The sequence below is a fragment of the Lonchura striata genome, chromosome 4A (assembly GCF_050655825.1).
Source record: "Lonchura striata isolate lonStrDom1 chromosome 4A, ASM5065582v1, whole genome shotgun sequence".
In the NCBI taxonomy this organism is placed as follows: domain Eukaryota; kingdom Metazoa; phylum Chordata; class Aves; order Passeriformes; family Estrildidae; genus Lonchura; species Lonchura striata.
In genome coordinates this window covers 16,007,644-16,030,005 of record NC_140742.1, presented here as the reverse complement: position 1 = coordinate 16,030,005, position 22,362 = coordinate 16,007,644, and the positions used below count along the sequence as shown (strand labels likewise).

At 54.3% G+C, this 22,362-nt stretch overlaps 1 protein-coding gene, 2 long non-coding RNA genes and 1 other non-coding gene across 4 annotated transcripts; 2 read left to right on the top strand and 2 right to left on the bottom strand.

Annotated features, from left to right (window-relative positions):
- Window positions 1–3,746: 3,746 nt before the first annotated feature.
- LOC110467910 (uncharacterized) lies at window positions 3,747–5,572 on the top strand. The gene is made up of 2 exons (XR_002464941.2): window positions 3,747–3,843; window positions 4,168–5,572. It is a non-coding gene; the product is annotated as an uncharacterized LOC110467910 (long non-coding RNA).
- A 1,712-nt stretch (window positions 5,573–7,284) lies between these two features.
- TRNAE-UUC (transfer RNA glutamic acid (anticodon UUC)) lies at window positions 7,285–7,356 on the bottom strand. The gene has a single exon. It is a non-coding gene; the product is annotated as a tRNA-Glu (tRNA).
- Window positions 7,357–7,650: 294 nt separating this feature from the next.
- Window positions 7,651–19,356, top strand: LOC110467892 (ras-related GTP-binding protein A). Its single transcript, XM_021525305.4, has 10 exons — window positions 7,651–8,064; window positions 8,985–9,018; window positions 10,989–11,088; window positions 12,174–12,240; window positions 12,880–13,102; window positions 13,519–13,614; window positions 14,342–14,464; window positions 16,752–16,843; window positions 17,657–17,772; window positions 18,878–19,356. The coding sequence occupies exons 2-10, from the start codon at window positions 8,992–8,994 to the stop codon at window positions 18,973–18,975; spliced, it is 942 nt and encodes a 313-aa protein (XP_021380980.1). The 5' UTR covers window positions 7,651–8,064; window positions 8,985–8,991; the 3' UTR covers window positions 18,976–19,356.
- Window positions 17,624–22,349, bottom strand: LOC110467893 (uncharacterized). The gene is made up of 3 exons (XR_002464937.4): window positions 22,158–22,349; window positions 18,833–18,990; window positions 17,624–17,794 (listed from the first exon to the last, which is right to left on the bottom strand). It is a non-coding gene; the product is annotated as an uncharacterized LOC110467893 (long non-coding RNA).
- Between the last annotated feature and the right edge of the window lie 13 nt (window positions 22,350–22,362).

Genomic DNA, 22,362 nt, shown 5'->3' with positions numbered 1-22,362 from the left:
TCTGGGACTAATTCCTCCTGCAAGACCCATTGAATTCCAGAGCAATTCACTAAGGAAGAGCTGAATTGCTTGGCAGGATAATGGGGGCAAGAAAGAACTCGGCAGGAGGGTGAAACCTGGCAGGTTTCTTTGACCAGAAGAGTCCCAAATATAACAAGTGAACCAAAATTCCCTCAAGAACCATAAATAAGGAACTGAATCCCTCACTCCAGGCTCATCTGCTCAAGATCTGCTGCTGGTGTGTGTTTGAAAGCCAAGATCCATCCTCCCAACACCAGAATAGTGTTAGAGCCCTGAGCCACGAGCTGCTGAGGAGCACAGAAATAATGTTGTTATTGGAGTTGTGCTAATTCCATCTCGTGTCATTACCTTGCTCAGTCTGGGGGAAAAGGATTCTTAAAGGATGGGGGTTGCTCTTTAGGGGGAGAGTGTTTGTGTGGGTTTATTGCTGCTGGGTTTTAAACGTTATGGATGATGTTGGTAAACTCATAATAAGTGGAAAGTGGTTTTACTTCTTTCCCTGCAGCTTTTGCAATTATTGAAATGCAGAGGTTACGATGTAATTTGTTAAAATCTCTTCTGAGGGATGCAGAAGGAATTATTCCAAGTGACTCAGACCTGCTGAGACTGGAGGAGCTTTTCAGAAAGGTTTGGGAGTGTCTGAGCGAATCCGAGAAGGCCCTGCTTAAATAATGAGCTGTTAATTGCAAATTCATGATCAGCACCAGGAGTTTTGGCCATTTTCTGGAAACTGCCTCCCCTCATTTGTTCCTGTCTCCCATGGGAGGTGGTTTATCCAGAGGATGGATCAACAGACCCTTGGCTGTTGGTTATTCTGATTTCAGGTTCCCAATTTGCCAAGCGAAAAGGTGGTGCTGGGGTGAGGAGGTGAAAATCCATGGGTGTGGAAAGGTTAAAGATGGGTGGGAAGGAGCTCTGGAATTTGGGAATTACAGGAGTCCTTCGGCATCGTCAGACATTTCTGGGAAACCCAGCCCTCCCTGTCCACCCCTAAAAACAAACCAGAGCCTTTCAAAAAGCTCCTTGAGCTGGTTTGGGAGAGGATTTCAGGACGGTGAGGGAAAATCATGGGATGTGTCTCTAATTCCTGCTCCCTGCAGGCTCTGGACACGTGTGAGCACAAGGACTCCCAAAATCCACGGGAGCTTCTCTTTGGGCAGCTCCCACGGCCCCCTGGGCTCGGGATTGATGTGCAGAGATTGGGGGGAGCACCAGGGGCGTCCCCACAGCCCCGTGTCCCTGCAGGATCCAGCTCCTGCATGGCTCCTTCCCCTCCAGGGAATTTGGGAATACCCATGGGGAACCTGTCAGTGTTCAGGAGCACACACCATCACAGGATAGGATTCTCTGCAGGTGCTTTTATTGAGAGCTCTGGGAATGAGTGGTACAGACCCAAATCTGACTCTGACACGGATTTTGAGCTGAACTTATTTTATATTCTATTGTTATATAACCTACATATGAATTATTAAACTCATACTGTTCTATTGTATACATTGACATGAGTTTCTCGTGATCTTTCTTAGGCCCCTGACCACAGTTTCTCATGATTATTCTTAGGATTAAACAGTAATTATATTTAATTACAAAACAATCATCACATCTAACAATTATATCATTTATCGTGTACTGGCTACACAGGTGCAGTTCTAGCAAGGCCTTCATGTACCCAGGGTATTTATTTTTTCAGGGCCTACTAAGCTTAATTTTCCTTTTAACCCTAAATCCCTGTGATTTTAAAGCCCTTTTATTATCAAACCCCCTGAATTCACCATTCCATCTCACCCAGGCTGGTTAAGACACAAACGCCCTAAATGTGATTTTAATCCTGATTTATGCAGCTCATCCCATTCAGATTTGGGGGTGTGGGTGTTTTTGAGGGAGGGGAAGCACCAAAGGGGTTTTTTTCCCTGGCCAGAGCTGTTCTCACAGCATGGCTGCTGCCCTAACTCAGGGTCCGGGGATATTTTACAGGATATTTTGCTCCCTGTTTCTGTCACATTTTCCCATGGGACAGCTCCAGCGCTTTGATGAGTGAGAAGCTGCATTTTCCAGTAAAATTTTAGGGATTGGTCTGAGAGTTTTGCTCCTCAGCAAAGAGGGTGGAACTTGAACCCTCAATCTGTGGTTTTTAGACATAAATGTGAACCAAATGAAGAGATTTGACCTAAAAGGTGTTTAGGGGAATTCCCTATCCAATAATCAAAGTTTAAATGTGGAATTTACTGCTTCCAAAAAGTGTTGAGTTGTGCATTGTACAGCAAGTGGTGTGCTAAAATATTTCCTTAAGGAGAAAGAAAAATAAATAGAAAAGGAAAAAAGAGGAGACAGAAAGGGAAAGAAAATGGGAAAGGGAAAGAGAAAGAGATGGAAAAGAGAAAGGGAAAGAGAAAGGGAAAGGAATGGAAAAGAGAAAGGGAAAGAGATGGAAAAGTGAAAGGGAAAGAAAAGGGAGAAGAGAAAGGAAAAGAAATGTAAAAGTAAAAGGGAAAGAAAAAGGAGAAGAGAAAGGGAAAGAGATGGAAAGTGAAAGGGAAAGAAAAGGGAGAAGAGAAAGGAAAAGAAATGTAAAAGTAAAAGGGAAAGAAAAAGGAGAAGAGAAAGGGAAAGAGATGGAAAGTGAAAGGGAAAGAAAAGGGAGAAGAGAAAGGAAAAGAAATGTAAAAGTAAAAGGGAAAGAAAAAGGAGAAGAGAAAGGGAAAGAGATGGAAAATGAAAGGGAAAGAAAAGGGAGAAGAGAAAGGAAAAGAAATGGAAAAGTAAAAGGGAAAGAAAAAGGGGAAAAGAAAGGGAAAGAGATGGAAAAGTGAAAGGGAAAGGAAAAGGAGAAGAGAAAGGTAAAGAAAAGGAAAAGAGAAAGAAGGAAAAATTAAATGTAAAAATAAAACTAAAAACAAAAAATAAATGTCAAAACAGAAAAAGAAAGATTCAAAGAGAAAGGAAAGTAAAAACAAAATAAAGGAGAGAGCCAGAATAAAAAAATATGAAAACATGAAAAGGAAAAAGTAGTTGGTAAAAACTGATGCTTTGCCAGTCCCGGCTTTGCCATTGCCGGTTCGCTCTCCCATTCCCGGTTCGCTCTCCCATTCCCGGTTTGCCATTGCCGGTTCGCTCTCCCATTCCCGGTTTTGCTATGCCCGGGTTTGCCATTCCCGGTTCGCTCTCCCATTCCCGGTTCGCTCTCCCATTCCCGGTTTTGCTATGCCCGGGTTTGCCATTCCCGGCTCGCTCTCCCATTCCCGGCTCGCTCTCCCATTCCCGGCTCGCTCTCCCATTCCCGGTTCGCTCTCCCATTCCCGGCTCGCTCTCCCATTCCCGGTTCGCTCTCCCAGCCCCGCGCTCTCTCCGGGGCGCTCCCGGCGCCTGAGGGGCTCCGGCCGCGGCCGCCAGGGGGCGCCAGGAGCAGCGGCCTCGCGCACGCGCAGTGCCCGCTCCCGCCGCCCCGCCCGCACCGCCTCTGACACCGCGCGGCCGGTGGAGGAGCTGCACTGCCCGGCCGGGAGCACCGGGAGCGGCGGGGACACCGCGGGCAGCGGGAACTCCGCGGGCAGCGGGAACTCCGCGGGCAGCGGGAACTCCGCGGGCAGCGGGAACTCCGCGGGCAGCGGGAGCGGCGGTGCCGGACCGCAGGAACCCGGAAGCAGCGGCGCTTCAGCCGCGGCAGTGCGCAGGCGCGGGGACAGAAGCGACCAATCGCAGCTGGCGGCGCGGCGATGACGTCACAGGGACTGTGAGGGGGCCGGGCTCCGAGAAAAGGCGCCGGAGGAACCGGGAGCGGCTCTGGGTCCGGGAGCGGTTCTGGAGCACGGGAGAGATTCTGGGGTTCGGGAGCAGTTCTGGGTTCCAGGCGTGGTTCTGGGTCTGGGAGCGGCGCTGGGGTTCAGGAGCGGTTCTGGGTTCCGGGAGTGGTTCTGGAGCACGGGAGCAATTCTGGGGTTCAGGAGCAGGTCCAGGAGCAGTTCTGGGTTCCGGGAGCGGCTCTGGGTTCAGGAGTGGTTCTGGGGTTTGGGGGCAGTTCTGGGTTCGGGAGCAGTTCTGGGGCCGGGATCTGGAGCAGGGTGTCCCAGGGGTCACTCGGTGGCCTCAGGGGGCTTGAGGAGGGTCAGAGGAATGCTCAGCCACCATGGGTGACTGATCTCCCTGCAGGGCCGTGCCCGTGCTGTGAAGAGCTGGCGCTGTGCTGCTGCCGGGTGAGATTTCCAGGCTGGATCTGCTTGAGGGACCTGGAGGAGGCGGCTGTGGCCCTGTTCGTGTCCTGGAGCTGGAGGAGAAGGATGGAAACCCGGTCATGAATCCTCCCCAAAGGAAGAGTTGGAGGTGGTCAAGAGAAGGAGCTGCTCCAGGCTGTGATTTATCCATTATGAGCTTCCCCAAAACGTATTCTGCTGCTGGCTGGCTGCTGCTGCCACACTCCACACATCCAGCATGGAAAGGGGGAATCTCCAGCCCTGGCCCTGGGTTGGGGTGAATGTTGCGCTGATTTGCAGCCGGATGCACACTGAGGGTTGAGGCAGCACTCTGGTTGGCATCCAGATCTCCACAAGCTCATTAGCAGCTCATTAGCAAGCTGTACTTGCCCAGTGTAATCCTGACAGCTTTTTGGGAGCATTCTGCAGCCTTCAAAGCAGGAGATAAGACAGGAATGTTGCAGGAAGGGAGGATGTTGTGGCTGGGGACACAGCACAGGCATGCCTGGCTTTCCAAGCTGGGAAGAGAAGGAAATCTCCATGTGCTGCTGGAGGCTCTCTCTGGCAAGGCACATGCCTCTGATCATCCCTGAGCCCCTCCTTGATTATTTGGAGTTGCTGCCCGAGCTGCCTGCACAGCTCTGTGACATCCCTGTGTTCTCAGGGAGTGCCACCCTGGGCACTGGGATGAGCTCTAAGGTGTTTCCAACCCAAACCAGTCTGGGATTTGGTAATGAATGACTTTGTGCTAATTACCCAGAGCAGCACTGGCACAAAGACTTCATGCCCTTGGCACGCCTCACCTCCTGCAGAGGATTTTACTGATTTTTGGGGTGTTGGAAGGACTGAGTGCTACACACAAGGCAATGCTGCATAAATGTTATTTTAAAGTAACATTTATTGATCCCCTGCAGTCAGAGTGGGATCAAGGACATGAAGGCCTGGCTGGTGACTTCTCCTGTTTTAGAATTGCCCAGAGCTCTAAAGGTGCCTCACTTCCCTGGGCACAGATAGGTGGGAGCACTGACAGCCCTTTGTGCTTCTGTGAAACACCTTCCTGCTCATTTTGTGGCTCTCTGTTCCATAAAAGAGATGGAAATGTTCAGTGTGTGAAGAAAACCCTTCAGTGAAGGCAGGGAGAGCCTTGGAACAAAGTCTTGGCCTTTGCTGAGCCTGAGTACAGCTTTGCTCAGAGCAGGGAACCCCAGGCTGCTTTTTTGTACCCATTTTACATAAAATGTTTCAGTCTCTTGAGTTTTGGTCACTCAGTTTGGGGTTTTTCTCCTTGACACTAAGGATTCTCTGGGGTCACTGGTTTGTTTCAGAGCAGTACTGGAGCCAATTAAACAATACTTGGTGGTGAAGCTGGTTTTGTCTTAATTTAAAAATGGGGATTTTTTGGGAGTGAGCGCTGTTTTCTGCCTGTTTTCCTGTGCTGCTGCTAAAGGTGAAGGGCATGCTGGTGCTTTTTATGTCTCTGTGGTGCTCTTTATCTCTGTGCAAACAGCCCTACATCCCAAATCCAGGGCAGTCTCTCAAGGAAGGAGTGGAGCCCCACCTCCCTCAGCTCTTTGTGGTTTGCCAGAGTCACAAAAAACGGAGTTTGAAGTGCTCAGTGCTTGTTCAGGGGCTGCAGTTGGCTCCTGCAGTGAAGGGTTACCTTTGCACAGCCCCTGAGCTGCACTTTTTACAGCTTTTGGGTTGGTCAGTGAAAATTTGGCCAATAAAACTTCAGAATTTAGCGACTTGAGCGTAGAGGGTCTGTGAGCAGGAGGCTCGTGCTGAACAAGGACAGCTCAGAGCAGCTGCTGGCAGCGAGTGAATGTTCTCATTGTGCAGCTCAGTTAGAAACTGAGTTCCAAAATTGGAGACGAGTTGTTCTCCTGCAAGAACATCAGGGAATTAGACAGATTTTATCATAATACTCTTACTTTCTACCACTTTCTTAAAAAATCTGCTTTAAAAGGAGAGGTCCAGAAGGAAAGGGGGTGGGAGAGAAAAATCCATTTCATTCTCTCCCCCCCTTCACAGCTAATCAGACTTGGATTTTTTTTCTGTTTAATTGGGATATCTGAGAGTTCAGCGGGAGGAACAAAGAGGTAAAATGGCTCCAAATTCTCGTGGAGCTTGGCACAGTTTTAGGAGACACAAAGTTACTGTCACAGCTTCTCCTGGGATTTGTTTTGCATGAATATAACACAAACACACCCAGAGTCAGACAAAACTGCAATTTGGGGTTCAGGGTCTGACAAGAATATTTGAAATGCAAATAGAAAATACTTGCTAAAATCAAGTACAAGAAGGAAGTGGGGTGGGACATATTTCCTGGTTTTTAAAGGAGAAATCGAAACCCATTTTTATGTCTGTGTTGGCTTTAAAAGCTTTAAGGAATACAGGAGGGAAAAATGCTTCAAAACCTGGAATCCTGTGGGACCAGCACTGCCTTTCCCATCCATTAAATAATTCAAGGTTTGCTGGAATTTCCTTGGAGCTGCCCGAAACTGCCAGGTGCCAAGGGAGGTGCCAGAGCTGGGGAGGGGGTGACGAGGCTCAGAGGGGACACACAGGGTGGAAGGGGACACCCGAGGTGACAGCCCGGGCTCTGGGGAAGCAGCAACTCCCAGGATCTCTGGAAGCCAGGAAACCCCAACAGATCTGCAGTTTTGGGGGAGCCCCAGGAGTCCCTTCAGCAATAAATGAGCCCCACACGTATAAATCTATATATCATATGTGGATGTATCTTCAGCACAATCCTATTAGCCTTGAGGACATCAGGGTGGTCTAAAACACACCGTGGGACACAGGCAGGACTTTTCTTGCTTGCGTTAGAGAAAAAGCCAATTAGTATGTTAATTAGCTGGGGGCTCCGTGCTCCAATGCATTTGAATGTTTAAACAGATGGGAGGCCGGGGTTGCAGTAGCAAAGCGCTTGGGACAGTTTCAGGAGGCTCCTGGCACCGAGAAATTTTGCCGCAGATGTGCAAAAATCAAGGGCCGAAGAGTTTTGAGGGAGAACGTGCGGAAAGAAAGGGAAAGAGGGCGGGGATTTTCCCAATCCGGCAGGAAAAAACGGAACTTCCCATACCGGGAGTCGAACCCGGGCCGCCTGGGTGAAAACCAGGAATCCTAACCGCTAGACCATATGGGAGGCGCTGAGAGATAGGGCTCCCCAGCGTCCTAAAGTGTTTACTGCCCGCCCCGCTGACTGCCACAGTGAGCCCGCCAGCTCTCGTTCTGCTGTTCCACGGGAACACCGGGAGTCACCGGGAATACCCGGTATTAGTTAGGATCCCCCAGTAAACGCCCTCGCCGTGCCAGAAAGGCGCTGCCCTCATCCAACATGGCGGCCGAGGCTTCGGCCGCCCCGCGCCCGAGTCACGTGACGCCGGAGGCGCCTGCGCGGGGCGGGCGCTCACGTGACCGACGGCGGCCGCCGAGCGCTGAGTCCCGTGAGCGCGGGGGGCGGGACCGCCACAGCCCCGAGCCGGGCACCGCCACCGCCCCGGGCACCCCCCGAGCCGGGCACCGACACCGGCCCGGGCACCGCCACAGCCCCGAGCTGGGCACCGCCGAGCCGGGTACCGCACAGCCCCCGAGCCGGGCACCGCCGAGCCGGGCACCGCCGCCGCCCCGGGCACCGCCGAGCCGGGCACTGACACCGCCCCGGGCATCCCCCGAGCCGGGCACCGACACCGCCCCGGGCACCGCACAACCCCCGAGCCGGGCACCGGCACCGCCCGAGCCGCCCGGCCTGCCGGGGCTCACACCGGCAGCGCCCCCCGAGCCGCCGGAGGTACCGGGGGTCCCACCGGCATCGCCCGCCAAGCCGGCCCCGCGCCGCCCATCGCCGCCGGAGGTACCGAGGCACGGAGCGGGGGGCGCGGGCGCTGCGGGGATGGGGCTGCGGGAAACCCCCGGGAATGGCGGGGATGGGCTGCGGGACATCCCGGGGAATGGCGGGGATGGGCTGCGGGATATCCCGGGGAATGGGGCTGCGGGATATCCCGGGGGATGGCGGGGATGGGCTGCGGGATATCCCGGGGAATGGGGCTGCGGGATATCCCGGGGAATGGCGGGGATGGGCTGCGGGATATCCCGGGGGATGGGCTGCGGGACATCCCGGGAAATGGGGCTGCGGGATATCCCGGGGAATGGCGGGGATGGGCTGCGGGATATCCCGGGGGATGGGCTGCGGGACATCCCCGGGGATGGCGGGGATGGGCTGCGGGATATCCCGGGGGATGGGCTGCGGGACATCCCGGGGGAATGGCGGGGATGGAGCTGCGGGATATCCCGGGGGATGGGACTGCGGGACATCCCAGGGAATGCCGGGGATGGGCTGCGGGATATCCCGGGGGATGGCGGGGATGGGGCTGCGGGATATCCCGGGAATGGCGGGGATGGGCTGCGGGATATCCCGGGGGATGGGCTGCGGGATATCCCCGGGGATGGCGGGGAAGGGGCTGAATGGCGTCCCGGGGGAGTGGAAGGACATCCCCGGAGGCGGGGCTGCGGGGAATCCGGAGGGAAGGGGCTGCGGAGGGGCTCCCGGCCCGGCCGCAGCGATCCCAGCCGGGCCGGGTGGTTTGGGGAGCGCCGGCGGTTCCCCGGCGGCAGCGGGAGTTCCCCATGGCCCGGAGCAGGGGGAGGGGAGCGGGGCTGTGTCAGCGCTTCCCGGTACCGGGGGTGGCATTGGGATTGGCATTGGGATTGGCATTGGCGGGCGGAGCCTGTGCGTGTGGGAAGCAGCGATCCAAGGTGGGTTTCTCTCTGTAGGTGTGTGATGCCAAGCACAGCCATGAAGAAAAAGGTAAGGACAGGGAGGAGGATTCTGTGTTTTCCTCCCCATCCCCATCCAGAGCACCGTTTGTTGTATCCATCCCTCGGGCTGGGGCTCTGGTGCCCCTTGGAGTCAGTGCTGCATCCTCTGTGGAAGTGCCAGGCGTTAAAACCGGATTTAATCCTGGCCTGGATGGGCTGGTTTTGTGCAGAGCCTTCCCCGGCAGTTTCTGTTCCCTGGGTGTTGCAAAACCTTCTGCAAACCCCGTGCTCAGGGAGGAGGATCTGCTCCTGTCTTGCCCTGTCCCTGGGCCACCCTCCTGAGGTGTCCCAGGAGCCCCAGATCCCCTCGGGGCTCCCAGGAGGATGGAATTTAACAGTAGGGAAGGAGCAGCAGCTCTGGGCATCGAAGGGGTGGGTGTATCCCAGCAGGAGCACAGCCAGAGCTCTTCAAGGAACATCTGGGTGCTTTTCCGTGGTGGGGTGGGGTTGGGTTCCCTGTCTGACCTCTTTGCAAGGCCTCTGCATCCTAAACTTTGGGAACTGGGGCTGGTTTGGGCCATGCCTCAGAGTGGGATCGAGTTTCTGCTTGGGATTTTGTGCTGGTGCTGTGAAATAAGAGCTTGGCTGTTCTCTGGGATCAGCTCAGGGGACAGGACAGGACAGGGCAGCATCCAGGGTGTGGAACAGGCAGGAACACTCCTTGTTGCCAATCCTGGAGCCTGTGGGCAGCTTCCCTTTGGCCAGGGTGCTCCCAGCCCAGAGCTGCTGCAGGGGTGACCCGAGCACACAGGAGTAACCCAAATTAAACAGGATTGGGGAGTTCTGCCTTGCTTTTGTGCGAGGCAGCTCCTGCCCTGCTGTCCAGGGTGAGGGGAGGCTGGGAGGCACTCACTGGGCTGTTCTCCTGAAATCCCTCCTGGATGGCAGACAGGAGCTGGATTTGGCTTTGTGACTTGTTTAACAGCTGGGTTTTGTGAGCAAGGCTGTGTTGGCTGCCACTGATGGGTTTGTTTTGTTTAATTTTTATTTTTAGATCACAATGTAAAGCCTTGCCTGGTGTGACTGTATCCCCTCATCCCCACCCCCCCTGCATTCCCTACTTTCTGGCTGCCTCTCCTTTCCCCTGAGGTCTGCAGGGATGGGACATCATGGAGCCAAGAGTCTCCTCTGGAGAGGTGTCACTGGAGCCATAAAGGGTGTCCCCTGCTCTGGGGACCCTGACCTGGCTTGTCCCATTTACTTTTCCCGTTTTTTTTTTTTGCCTTCTGTCACCTGAAACTGGAAATGTCCCTGGTATCTGGGGAAAAAAAAAAACAGACAGTCATATTGTGGGAAGAGCAGTATTAGAAGGTCTTTAAAGTCCATCCCACCCGTGTCTTGTTAGGACAGAGTATTTGGGGTGGAAAACCAGGAGCTGAGGGGTTGTTTGTGGTCTGGAGAGTCAAGACAAAACTGTTCCTCATCTTCAAAATCCTTTGGTGCCACCAAAGCCATCAGGTGGGAGGGGCTGGGAATGAGGAGGCAGCTCCTGCTTTTCCCAAGTCCTGTCCACATTTTTGTAGAAAAGTGTTTAATCTGACCATGGCCCAGGGACCAAGGACAGCAGGGAGATGGGATGACCATGGCCCAGGGACCAAGGACAGCAGGAGGTGGGATGACCATGGCCCAGGGACCGAGGACAGCAGGAGGTGGGATGACCATGGCCCAGGGACCGAGGACAGCAGGAGGTGGGATGACCATGCCCAGGGACCAAGGACAGCAGGGAGATGGGATGACCATGGCCCAGGGACCGAGGACAGCAGGAGGTGGGATGACCATGGCCCAGGGACCAACCAGGAGTGGTTGGGATGCTTGTCCTGCTTCCCTCGTGCTCCTCTCTGCCTCTCTCCTGGTGCATTCCCAGCTGTGTGCCTTTGGCAGTAAGATGCCAGCTCCAGGGAGCCAGGAAGGACTCGGTGCTCACTGGGAGCTCATTTTTCCTCCTTTCCCTCTGTGCAGGTGCTGCTGATGGGTAAAAGTGGGTCTGGGAAGACCAGCATGAGATCCATTATCTTTGCCAACTACATCGCCCGGGACACGCGGCGCCTGGGGGCCACGAGTAAGGAAAGAGCTGCCAGAACTGCCGGCGATTCCCACATCCAGGGCTCCAACCCCCTCCTTAGAGGGGCGGGCCCTTCCCTGCAGCGATCCCTGGGTCGGGTGTGTCCCTGCAGGTCCTCCCAGCTGCCACACCCCGCTGGGAGCTTTGGGATCAGCCAGGGACACGCAGGAAGTGCAGGGAGGGGAAAGGCAGCACTGGGATCAGCTTTGCTGCTTTATTGTTCAACTTCTATCCTTAACTGTTTATTTTTGGGATCAGGAAGCAGCCTTTGGTGCTGCTTTATTGTTCAACTTTTAGCATTAACTCCCTTTCCTTTGCTGCTTTATTGTTCAACTTTAATCCTTAACTCCCTTTTTTTTTGGGATCAGGAAGCAGCCTTTGGTGCAGCTGCACCTCTCAGGGCCTCCTCTGTGTTGGTGGAACATTCCTGCTGTATCCAGGGATCTCCAGCACAGGGATCCTGCAATGCCCCTGTGGTTTTGGCAGGATGATGCACTGGGCTTAATGAATGCCTTTCCTTTTTCCCTTTCCAAAGCCTTTGTTGGGAGAGGTGGATGAGTTGTTGGGATCTGGTGCTTTTCACTGGGAAGGGTCTGTGAGGATTAAATGTCAGGGATTGGTGTAAATTTCCTCTTTGCCATGAATTTGGCCTCTTCCTGAAGTTTACATTCCCTGTGTTCCTGGTTTATTTTGTTAAGGATGGCTTAAAGCCCTGCAGAGTCATTCCTACAATATCCCAGGGATCAAGGAAAGAGTGAGTGAAGGGGAACACTTGCTGCACTTCTCAGGAGAGCAGTGGGCAGAGAGGCCTGAATTCCTCTGGGAAATGGTGTTTTGGTGGGATTTTACAAACTGGGGCTGCTTTGTGAGGAATGCCCATCCCTGGAAGTGTCCAAGGCCAGGCTGGATGGGGCTTGGAGCAACCTGGGATAGTGGAAGGTGGCAGGGGCTGGAATGAGGGCTTTAATCCCTTCCAGCCCAAACCATTCCATGATTTGATGCTGATTTCCATGATTTTTGGCTGCCCACGCTCTGCCCTGGCTGTGTGGTGCAGTCAGTGAGCTCTTGCTGTCTCTTTGCAGTTGATGTGGAGCATTCCCACGTTAGATTCCTGGGAAACCTGGTGTTGAACCTGTGGGACTGCGGAGGGTAGGTACTGATTATTCCTGGCCTTTCCCAGCCTTTGGGGGAGGCTCTGGGGAATCGGGGATGGAACAGAGTGGATTCTTCTCCCCCTGGGGTGAGGTGGTGCCGAGGGAACGCTCCTGCTGCTCTCCTGTGGTGCTGGAATTGCTCACTCCAGCTCCATCCAGGTGGGATTTGTGCAGAGAGGCCATGCTGGAGGTTGATCCTGTGGCTCCTGGAAGCAGCTTTTTTCAAGGAATGCTATCCCCTCCTCAGCTCCATGGCCTCTGGATCATCTCAGTCATGTTCAGCCAGAGTTAAGGAGATTATATCCTGGGATTTAAGGCTGAACTGATGCTTTGGGTCACATTTTACCTGTTCCTGCTGCTGTGGGGTCCCGTAAACAGCTCCTTAAAGCCAGCCTGGAGCCAGAAGCAGCAGGACACGAGGGAAGCTTCAGCTTCCTTCCTTTGGGACTGGGGGGCTGATGCTGTCCAGGAGCATCCAGCTTTCCTTGGGAATGCCCAGGGCATGCAGCTCCAGCCTGGCCTCCCGGGTGGGGGCTGCAGCTTCAAATCCCAGCCCTGCCCTCCTGGCAGGAGGAGATTCCCACAAACACAGGCAGGAGCTGCTCTAAAGGGATCTCCTGCTCTGCTCCCTCAGCCAGGACACCTTCATGGAGAACTACTTCACCAGCCAGAGGGACAACATCTTCCGCAACGTGGAGGTGCTGATCTACGTGTTCGACGTGGAGAGCAGGGAGCTGGAGAAGGACATGCACTACTACCAGTCCTGCCTGGAGGCCATTCTCCAGAACTCCCCCGATGCCAAGATCTTCTGCCTGGTGCACAAGATGGACTTGGTGCAGGAGGACCAGCGGGATCTGGTGAGGAGCTGGCGGTTGCTATGGAAGCACATCCCTTGTGCCATGTGGGTCACACCTCAAAGCAGCCCCTCGGGGCTGTTCCTCGAAGGCTTTCTCAGATGTTCTCAGAGTTTTTCCTGCCTCCTTTTAAAGTGTGTCATCCTAGAATCCACTGGAGAACAGCAGTGCTGAGTTGTAGGGACAAGAAAAGCCTTTCCTGCCTAATTCCAGAGCTCCCAGCACACCTTGGTTCCTTCCAACCCAAACAATTTTGGGATTCTGCAGCAAGACATCCCTGGCCCTGCTGCTTCCTGGGACGGTTCCTGGCCAGTCTCCCCTGCAGTATCCCAGAGATCCATGTGAAATTCATCCCATAAATCCATACAGCAACCACAGGAGCATTTACACTCAACCCCTAAACTCTCTCTGTTCCCCAGATTTTTAAGGAGCGTGAGGAAGACTTGAAGCGCCTTTCCCGGCCCTTGGAATGTGTTTGTTTCAGAACGTCCATCTGGGATGAGACCCTTTACAAGGTTGGTGCAGCTTCTTCTCCACATCTGCCTTTCCTCTGGGAGCAAGAGCAGGAGGAGGATCCCTGGGGCTGCTGCTGCTGCTGTGTTCAGCTCTGCAGCAGCTGCTTCTGCAGGGTGTCAGTGAAACCCAAATTAATCCTAGAGTTAATGTATTAATTTTAAAAAGTCAGGAGCCTGTGGTAAATATCAGGAACTTGGCAGACAGGCATCCCAAATATCCCCCTGGCTGTTGGGAATGGGGAGTTTGGGCACTGTCCCACACCTGGGTCAGCAGCTGGGCAGGGAGGGGAGGCTGAGCTTGGAAAATCCGAGTGTGGATGAGCACAGATGTTGATCCCAGAATCCCCCAGTTCCTCCTGGGCTTGTTCCTGGCTTGTTGGGATAAGGTGGAACTTTGTTTGGGTCAGGCATGAGCTGCCAAGTGTCCATCTGCATGCTGACCTTGCTCAGGATTAAAAATCTCTGTGAACTCGAGTGGGAGAAGGAGACAGAAGCATTCCCAAGTTAAAGCAGCAGTTTCTCTGCCTGCTGGAGAAGAACTGGAGCCAGGGCAGGGTCTCCTTAGGTCTGGGCTCCCTCTGGGACCTGGACATGGAGGGCAGAGAAGCTTCTCAGCCTTACCCAGGCTGTCAGCACCCAGGAGTGCCAAAAATCCCTCTGGGAGCACGTTTCTCACGAGGGGCTGAGGAGAGGAGCTGGTGGGACCTTTCTGTGTCTCCATGTCCAGGCCTGGTCCAGCATTGTCTATCAGCTGATCCCCAATGTGCAGCAGCTGGAGATGAACCTGAGGAACTTTGCTCAGATCATCGAGGCAGACGAGGTGCTGCTGTTTGAGAGAGCCACGTTCCTGGTGAGTTCCTGGGATGGATTCCCTGGGTGAAGCCTCCCTTTCCCTCCCCTCTGCTCTGGAGCCAGGCTGGGAGAGCTGGGGGTGCTCCCCTGGAGAGGAGAAGCTCCAGGGAGAGCTCAGAGCCCTGCCAGGGCCTGAGGGGCTCCAGGAGAGCTGCAGAGGGGCTGGGGACAGGGGATGGAGGGACAGGACACAGGGAATGGCTCCCACTGCCACAGGGCAGGGATGGATGGGACACTGGGAATTTAGGAATTGTCCCCTGGGAGGGTGGGCAGGCCCTGGCACAGGTGCCCAGAGCAGCTGGGGCTGCCCCTGGATCCCTGGCAGTGCCCAAGGCCAGGCTGGACACTGGGGCTGGAGCAGCCTGGGACAGTGGGAGGTGTTTCCAGGGAACTGGATGAGCTTTGAGGTCCTTCCAAGCTAACCCATTGTGGGATTCCATGGATTTGGGAGGTGCCAGCCCCAGTGCAGGATGCCCTGATCCAGGCCTTGGGATTCTGAAAGCAGCTACTGGGACCCTGTGGCCCGCAGGACCATCCCAAAATTCCCCGTGCAGCAGCTGAGCTGAGGTTTGGTTGGGGTTTCCTCTTGCAGGCTCTGGGAGTGTTTCATGTCCCCATTGTGTGGGACTGCTCTGAGAATCCCCCTCTGCACAGGGCAGGAACCTTTTGTAGCTTCACAACCAAACCTTTTCACTTCCTCCTGCTGGGCCATTTCAGCTGGACCTGATTTCTTTTGATTTTTGATGTTCTGCAAATCCAGAGCATGGATGGGGGGCAGCCAGGATGTGATGCTTTTCCAGGACCTTGTGCTCCCAATCCCTCTGCAGAGGTGCTGGATGAAACCACTCCTGGTGTTTGTCCATATTCCTGATTGCTGGGCTGGGCTCTTCACAGTTTGCACCAAACTCTTGCTGAGCTGAAGGAAATACTTGAATTATTTGGAGTGTTTTCCTTGCTGGTGATTTGGAAATGATGGAGGGAATTTGGGAAAGGAGCCATGACTTTTGTCCCTCCTTAAACTATCAGAAACAAACACTCGCCATGCCTGACAAGTTCTGTTTTTTGACCTTTTGGAGATAATGAATAGTTCCACCTTGGGGTGTGTGACAGTGTGATTGTTTCAAGGACATTTTTAACTGAAAGAAATTATCTTTGCTACAAAAATTGTGTCCTTAATTTAGGTGCAATGGTGACTTGTTAAAAAACTTCTCCCTTTTTTTCATATATTTAAACATTCCCAGGACTCTCTTCTCTTGAAGGGAAATCTTCCTGTGAAAATCTCTTTGGGAAATCTTATTCTGAAAACTTTATTCTGAAATTGTGTTTGAATTGTAGTGAAGAAACCTCATCTGGGAAGTTTAGGAAGGAAATTGAACATTGGGAACTGCAAATCTTTAATGTGGCTAAAGCTGTGCTTGTGCAAATAATTGGGCAAATTTAAAAAGTGATGGGTTTAAGGTAGTTAAGGGGAAAAAAAGAGGAAAAAACCCCTAAAATACCTGTTAAATGTGACTCCCAGAATAGAGCAGTTTCACATCCCTGTGCAAGGGCTCCTGACACATCCAGTGAGAGCTGATTTTGGGATTGTGAAGAGTTCAAAGCAGCTGCCCTATGATTTTGAAGATGTTCCTGTCCTGTTTGCTGTGGGAATGGAGCTGTTTGGGCAGGAAATGCAGCTCTCACTCCGTGTGGCTGAGGAGTAAAGGCTGGGGCCACCAGCTTGGTGGGAATGTCTATGGAGATGTTTTCAAGGGTTCCTAAACCCTTCAGATCCTCCCTTCAGTGCCATCCAGGCACTCGGGGCTGCTTCCTCTGCTCTGACTGGAGCCATGGAGAAGGAATTCCCAAGGATCCAGCTGCCTTTGAGCTGCTTTTCTTAGGGAGGAACAGCTTAGTTTGGCTTTGGGATCACTGCCTGTGCAGGATGGGGAATATCCCAGCAGCTCCTTAGGAGGGAAAATCCCTCACAGCACTCGGCCCATTCCTGAGGCCGTGGACACATTTTTTTACTCTGCTTCCACCTATTTTGGGATCAAGATTTAAATTGTTGCTGAGGTGAAGCCCTCAGGGGACAGTGGTGTCACCTGGCAGATCTGTGCCATCCTTTGTGTGCTGATCCTGTCACTGAGTTTCTCCACGAAAGCACCACAAGAATTTTGGTAAACCCTTCCCAAGATCCAGTCGGCCAAAGGCAGAGGGGATCCCTGCCTTGCTCCCCAGCCATTCCCAGAACTGCTGTGGGAGAGCTGTGCTGGAATCCCTGACTGGCTGTGCCCCTTCTCCAGGTGATTTCCCACTATCAGTGCAAGGAGCAGCGGGATGTGCACAGGTTTGAGAAGATCAGCAACATCATCAAACAGTTCAAGCTGAGCTGCAGGTGAGCTGCTCCCATCAGCACTGGGGAGATCAGGGCTATTCCAGCTTTTTCCAGAGCGCTTCCCAGAGAATCCCAGTTCCACTCCTCAGCAGCTGGAATGCCAGGGTGGAATATTGCTGGAACACAGATCATTAGATGTTAATTTTAACTCCTCCTTTACTCATGGTGGGAGAGCTTTGGTGCTGTTTTATTCCAGGCCTCCTTCTCCTGGATCAAGGCAGAGGAATTCCAGGGCTGAAGTGATCAGAAACGTTTCTCTTGGAAACTGGGAATGGAGAGCTCTGCTCCAGCCCAGCCCCTGGGCTGCCTGGGGAGGACAGGGCTTGCAGACACTGTTTATCCCTATTTTCAGTGGAAAACTGGGAAGCTTGGCTTTGCACAGCCCTCAGATTCCACTGCCAGGTTAATTCTGAGGGTGTGTGGAGCTGGATAAAATGGGGACGTTTCTGGGGGGGTCTACAGATTTCAGATGTCTCCAGATATTCCCATTTTATGCCTGATTTCTGCTGCTCATTCAGAGTGTCCAGCTGGGAATGGCTGAGCCCTGGTATCCATAGGGAGCAGGCCTGGGACTTGTGTCTGGAATTTCCTTCATTCAATGCACAATCAACTGATATTGTTCTCATTTGGCCCCAAACTGAGGAATTTGTCTTTAAAACCAAGCCCAGCCAAAGCCCTGCTGTAACCACACCTTGCCAAGTGGGAATTCCAGCTCCTCCTTGTTCCCAACAGCTCAGATCAGGGATTTTGGCCATGTGGGCACAAAAGCTCTTCATTCACTCTTTTTTCCCCCTTTATTTCCTTGTTTTTCAGTAAGCTGGCAGCTTCTTTCCAGAGCATGGAGGTCAGGAACTCCAACTTTGCTGCTTTCATTGACATCTTCACATCCAACACCTACGTGATGGTGGTCATGTCAGACCCCTCCATACGTAAGTCAGAGCCAAGAGAAACCTGCTTGGGACAAAAATAAACTCAGAATAACCTCAAAAAAGGTGGAATTAGTCCAGTTTAAACCATGTTTCTTTTGGAAAATGAGTTTTTAATTACAGAACTGGTTAAGAGGGAGGGATTGAGTGTGAGCAGAACCCTGCAGAGGTGGTGGCACAGCTGAGCTGGTGCTGCTGCCACAGGGAGCCACCAAACCAGACCTGGCTGAGCAGGTCGAGCCTAAAGCCTATTTTGGGCAGTTGGGAGCTGGCAGCCCCAGTGATTTTTGGGGAGGAAGCAGAGCTGGCTCATGTTTGGGTGTTGCTCTGGCTGCCTGGGCTGTCTCGGGTGGACAGGCTCTAATTTTAGCAGCCTCTATTTATCCCAAGGAGGAGCTGCAGCACTGCCAGCCCACAGCCCCTGGGAGCAGATCCCTGTTTACACAGCTCTTGGAATTCCTGCTGGGAGCTCAGGGGCTCCGGGGACACTGCCCAGCACTGCTCAGGCCTGCTGCTGTGGTTCCCCTGCCCTCCTCACTTGGGGAATTTGGGACAGTGGGGGATCCCTGGCAGTGAGGCTCCAGCTGGGCATTGCTGGGCTGGGAAGAGCTCTGGGATGAACAGCTCTGCCTGGGAGAGGCTTTTCCTCCTGTTCTTCTGGGATCAGCTGACCATACCACACTAAACTTTGCCCAGGCCTTCCCACATTAAATTTTGCTCAGACCATTCCATGCTGAATTTTGTCCAGACCTTCCCGTGCTTCATTTTTACCCATCCCACATGAAATTTTACCCAGACCTTCCCACATTAAATTTTGTCCAGACCATCCGAGATCAAATTTTGCCCAGATCATCCCCCACTGAATTCTACCCAGACCATCACACCTTAAACCTTGCCCAGACCATCTCACATGAAATTTTACCCAGCCCTTCCCACCCTTAAGTTTTGCCCAGCCCAAAATCCCACTGTGGATTTTGCCTGGCTTGGGAGCAGCAGGATGCCCCCAGCCCCTGCAGACAGAGCTGCTGGAGCCAGGCAGCCCTGAGGCCGTGGTGACTCTCACCCTTTTTAACTTCTTTTTATCTCCCGTGTCCCTTTTCCGTCTCAGCTTCCGCGGCCACGCTGATCAACATCCGGAACGCCAGGAAACACTTTGAGAAGCTGGAGAGGGTGGATGGACCAAAGCACAGCCTGCTCATGCGCTGATCCCAGGCACTGGGGCTTTGGGGGGAGAAAAAACAAATCGGGACTACTTCTTTTTAGGAGAATCTAACACTGTCCATGTCTTTGTTGGGCTTTGAAATGAGTGTGCTGCTTGTTTTTTCTCCTTATCACGTCGGACACTAGAGCTGGAGGCTGGCTGGATCTGCTGCTGACCTTCCTGGAATTCCCTGGCACGGGAGGGTGGGGAAGGAGCAGGACAGGTGATGTGCCCGCAGGGCGTGTGGCAGAGCCCTCGTGGATGCGTGGCTGCCGTCTGATGGGATATTTACTGTTTCCTTGGATGGTTGCTAGAATAAGTTTATAAATTTCTCCTCATCTTTGGTCATGGAAATAAATTTTTGCTACCAGGGATTTCAGATCTGAGAGCTTTGCAAAGTGGCTTTGCTTTCTCCCAAATCCCAGGGCAGCTTTGGGAAGCAGGAGCTGTAGGAGCTGCATGGCTCCGGTTGTGGTTTTGGGGGGATTTGGCTGAAAGCCGTTCCAGAGTTTCAATGGGAATCGCTTGGCAGCATCTCCCTCCCTTTATTCTCTCTTGCTGCATCAAATTGCTGTGTAAAAAACGGGTGTGGTGCCTCCGTGCCTGCATCCCTGCCCACACACCCGCGGGGAGGGGAGAATTCCACCGGGGCGAGCCCAGGAGTGGGAGCGAGGAGCTAAAAGGGCCGGAGAGAGCTCCCAGCCCCGCTCCGTCCTCCCGAATTCAACAGCCGCGTCTCGCACCGCCCACCCGGCAGCTGCCTGCCTCGGCTGGGGAGTTCCGATGGGAATCGTCCCCGTGGGAGAGGAGCTGTTCCCAAGGAGCCCCTGCGGAGCCGGGAATGGGCCGGGCACAGGTTGTGTTCGCCGGGGTGCAGGGTGGAATACCTGGAGTGGTTCCCCCATGGAGCTGCCCCGTGGCTGGGATCAGACCCTGCTGGGAATGTCAGAGCTTCCCACACTGCAACCCTGCCTCGGAGCAAGAGCGTGTGGGTGTTGGAGCCTCTGGAATATCCCATCCCACTGGGAAGGGCTTCAGGAGAGCAGGAGAGGCCGCAGGTCCAGGAGCTTTGGGCACTTGCTGGGAGCCGGGGAGGAGGGAGGGTGGGAATGCTGCTCATTGCCATGGTGACTGGAGTTGCCCTGGGTTTCCTTTGGGAATAAACCACAGCAGCACATGGAAGTGGAATAATGCCAGAGGAGGAATGTGGAGTGCAGGGCAGGTGACAAAGAGCTGTGAGGGACAAGTGGCTGGAGCTGGAGCTGTCAGGAGCCAAATCCTGAGCTGGAGCTCCTGGGACAGTGACCCAGTGGGGGCTGGGGTAAAGTTCTGCTGTTCTCCCACTCCAAATCCCTTTTCCTGAAGTGCATGGATCTGTGGGAATCAGCCTGGTCCTTCCGCTGTGGTGGAGATGCCACTGTGCTCATCGAGTGACAGCCTGTGACAAACACGGGTGGCTGTGTCAGAGCCTGCCCTGCCTGCTCGGATGGCACTTAGGTGTGTCCTTTGTCCCTTCCCAAAGCAGATCCCAGGCCTTTTTGGGGTTGGTAGCTGCTCTGGCTCCTTCCTTTCCAAGCAGGGAGGTTTGGGAGATCAGGCTCATCACCCTCATTCCACCCTCTGGTGGGAAAACTCTTCTCACTTTCTCTGGCAGCTCCTAACCTCAGAAAAAAAAAATTGATGCCTTCTCCAGATGTGTTTCACACAGTGATCCCAAACCTGGATGAGGTGGCCGTGATCCAGCCTTTTCCTTCGCCACTTGACCTTGAAATGAGGAGAAACTTGATGCCATGTGTCACTGAGATCCTGAATAAATCCCCCCTTGGCCCAGTTCCTTTCCCCTTGGAGCTGCTCTGGGGCCTGGGGTGAGTTCCCTGGGACAGGCTGTGCTCCCGGAGGGTGTCTTGGAGCTACTTCCAGATTTTTTGACCATTTCTTTCTTGCCTTGGAGCATGGAAGGCTCCAGTGGGGTCAGCCCCAGGCTGTTTCTCCCAGGATAAGCTGTGTGGGGCCAAGAACTCCTGAGGGTCTCCCTGGGGACGCTTCCACTTGGTTTTCCTCCTTTTTGGCACAGAATTGTCCCCTGGAGCTGCTGGGGGGATGGACACGGGGCTGTGGTGGCCACACACTGTTCTCCAGCTGGAACCAGCTCCTCCAACACATCCAGGGGGTCATGGATCCTCCGAAGTCACCCTGAACTGTCACTGCTGAATTGTGCCTTGTGGACACCTCATGAGGAGCATTTGCACCATTCCCTGCCCGGGTCCAGCCCCTCCTGCCCAAATCCATCCTTGGGGAGCAGGAGAGGGGACCTTGGGGGCAACCCCTGCCCTGCTCACCCCTTTGTTTTGTGTTTTTTGGGAGGTCACCTGTGCCTGCTGCTGGTCCTTCAGCTTGGTGACATTGGGGCAGGGGAGCCTTTGGGTGCAGGGCCCACTCATCCCCCAAAAGCTTTTCTGGTCCCCAAAAGCTCCCTAGGGGAGGTTGCCCGAGGGAGGGTCCCTGCCTGACCCTGTCCTGGTGCCTCCCTGGTGTTTCCTGAGGAGGGGAAGGGAATTTTTTGCCAAAACAAAGTTGGTTTGGTGCTGGTTGTGGTGTGGTGGCTTGGCAGAAGTGGGGGGTCACGGGGGTCCCTTCCCACCCCTGGAGGAGTTTTGTGTGTGCCAACGTCACCCCCTTGGTGGCCATGACCTGCTCCTTGAGTCACCCCTGGCAGGGACATTGTGACTAGGGGACACCTGGCTGAGTCCCCATCTGCTGATTTCCCATTCCTGGGGATGAGCTGGGTCAGGGCTGGGTGTGGGGGTCCTGCATTTGGGGGGTTACAGGGAGATTAACCCAGCCTGGGCCTGCCCCGGCAAACCCAGCACAGGGTGGGGATCTGGGGACAGCTCAAGGCTGGGGACACTGAGGCTGGGGACACAGCGCTGGCAGCAGCCGGGTCCCTTTGGGACGAGAGGCTGGAAAACCAGTGGGGTTCAGGGAGCGTGGGATGAGTGGGGGGTGGATTCCCACTGCCCAGGGGCTCCCGGGACCCCCAGACCCCCCCAGGAAGGGGCCAGAGGACCTCCAGATACCCCTGTTGCTGCAGCCCCTGGAGAGGCTCCCCCAGCTCTGCCAGGACCCTGCCACCCTGGGGGACCCCACTGGGGTGCTGGGGGGGTACCCACATATTTGGGGGGCTTACCTGTGGCTCGGGAGGCAGAGACCGGGGGGAGTGCAGGCAGTGCCCCCATGGGTGCTCGGATCTGGGGGTGGATGGAGGTGCAGGAGAACCCCAGGACCCCCAGTGGGGGGGTCTCTGCTCCCCCTCATCTCTGCCACCAGTCCCGCAGGGCTGAGCCCTCCAGCACCCCCTCCCCGGTTTTGGGGCGCACTCCGTGTTGGGGGGG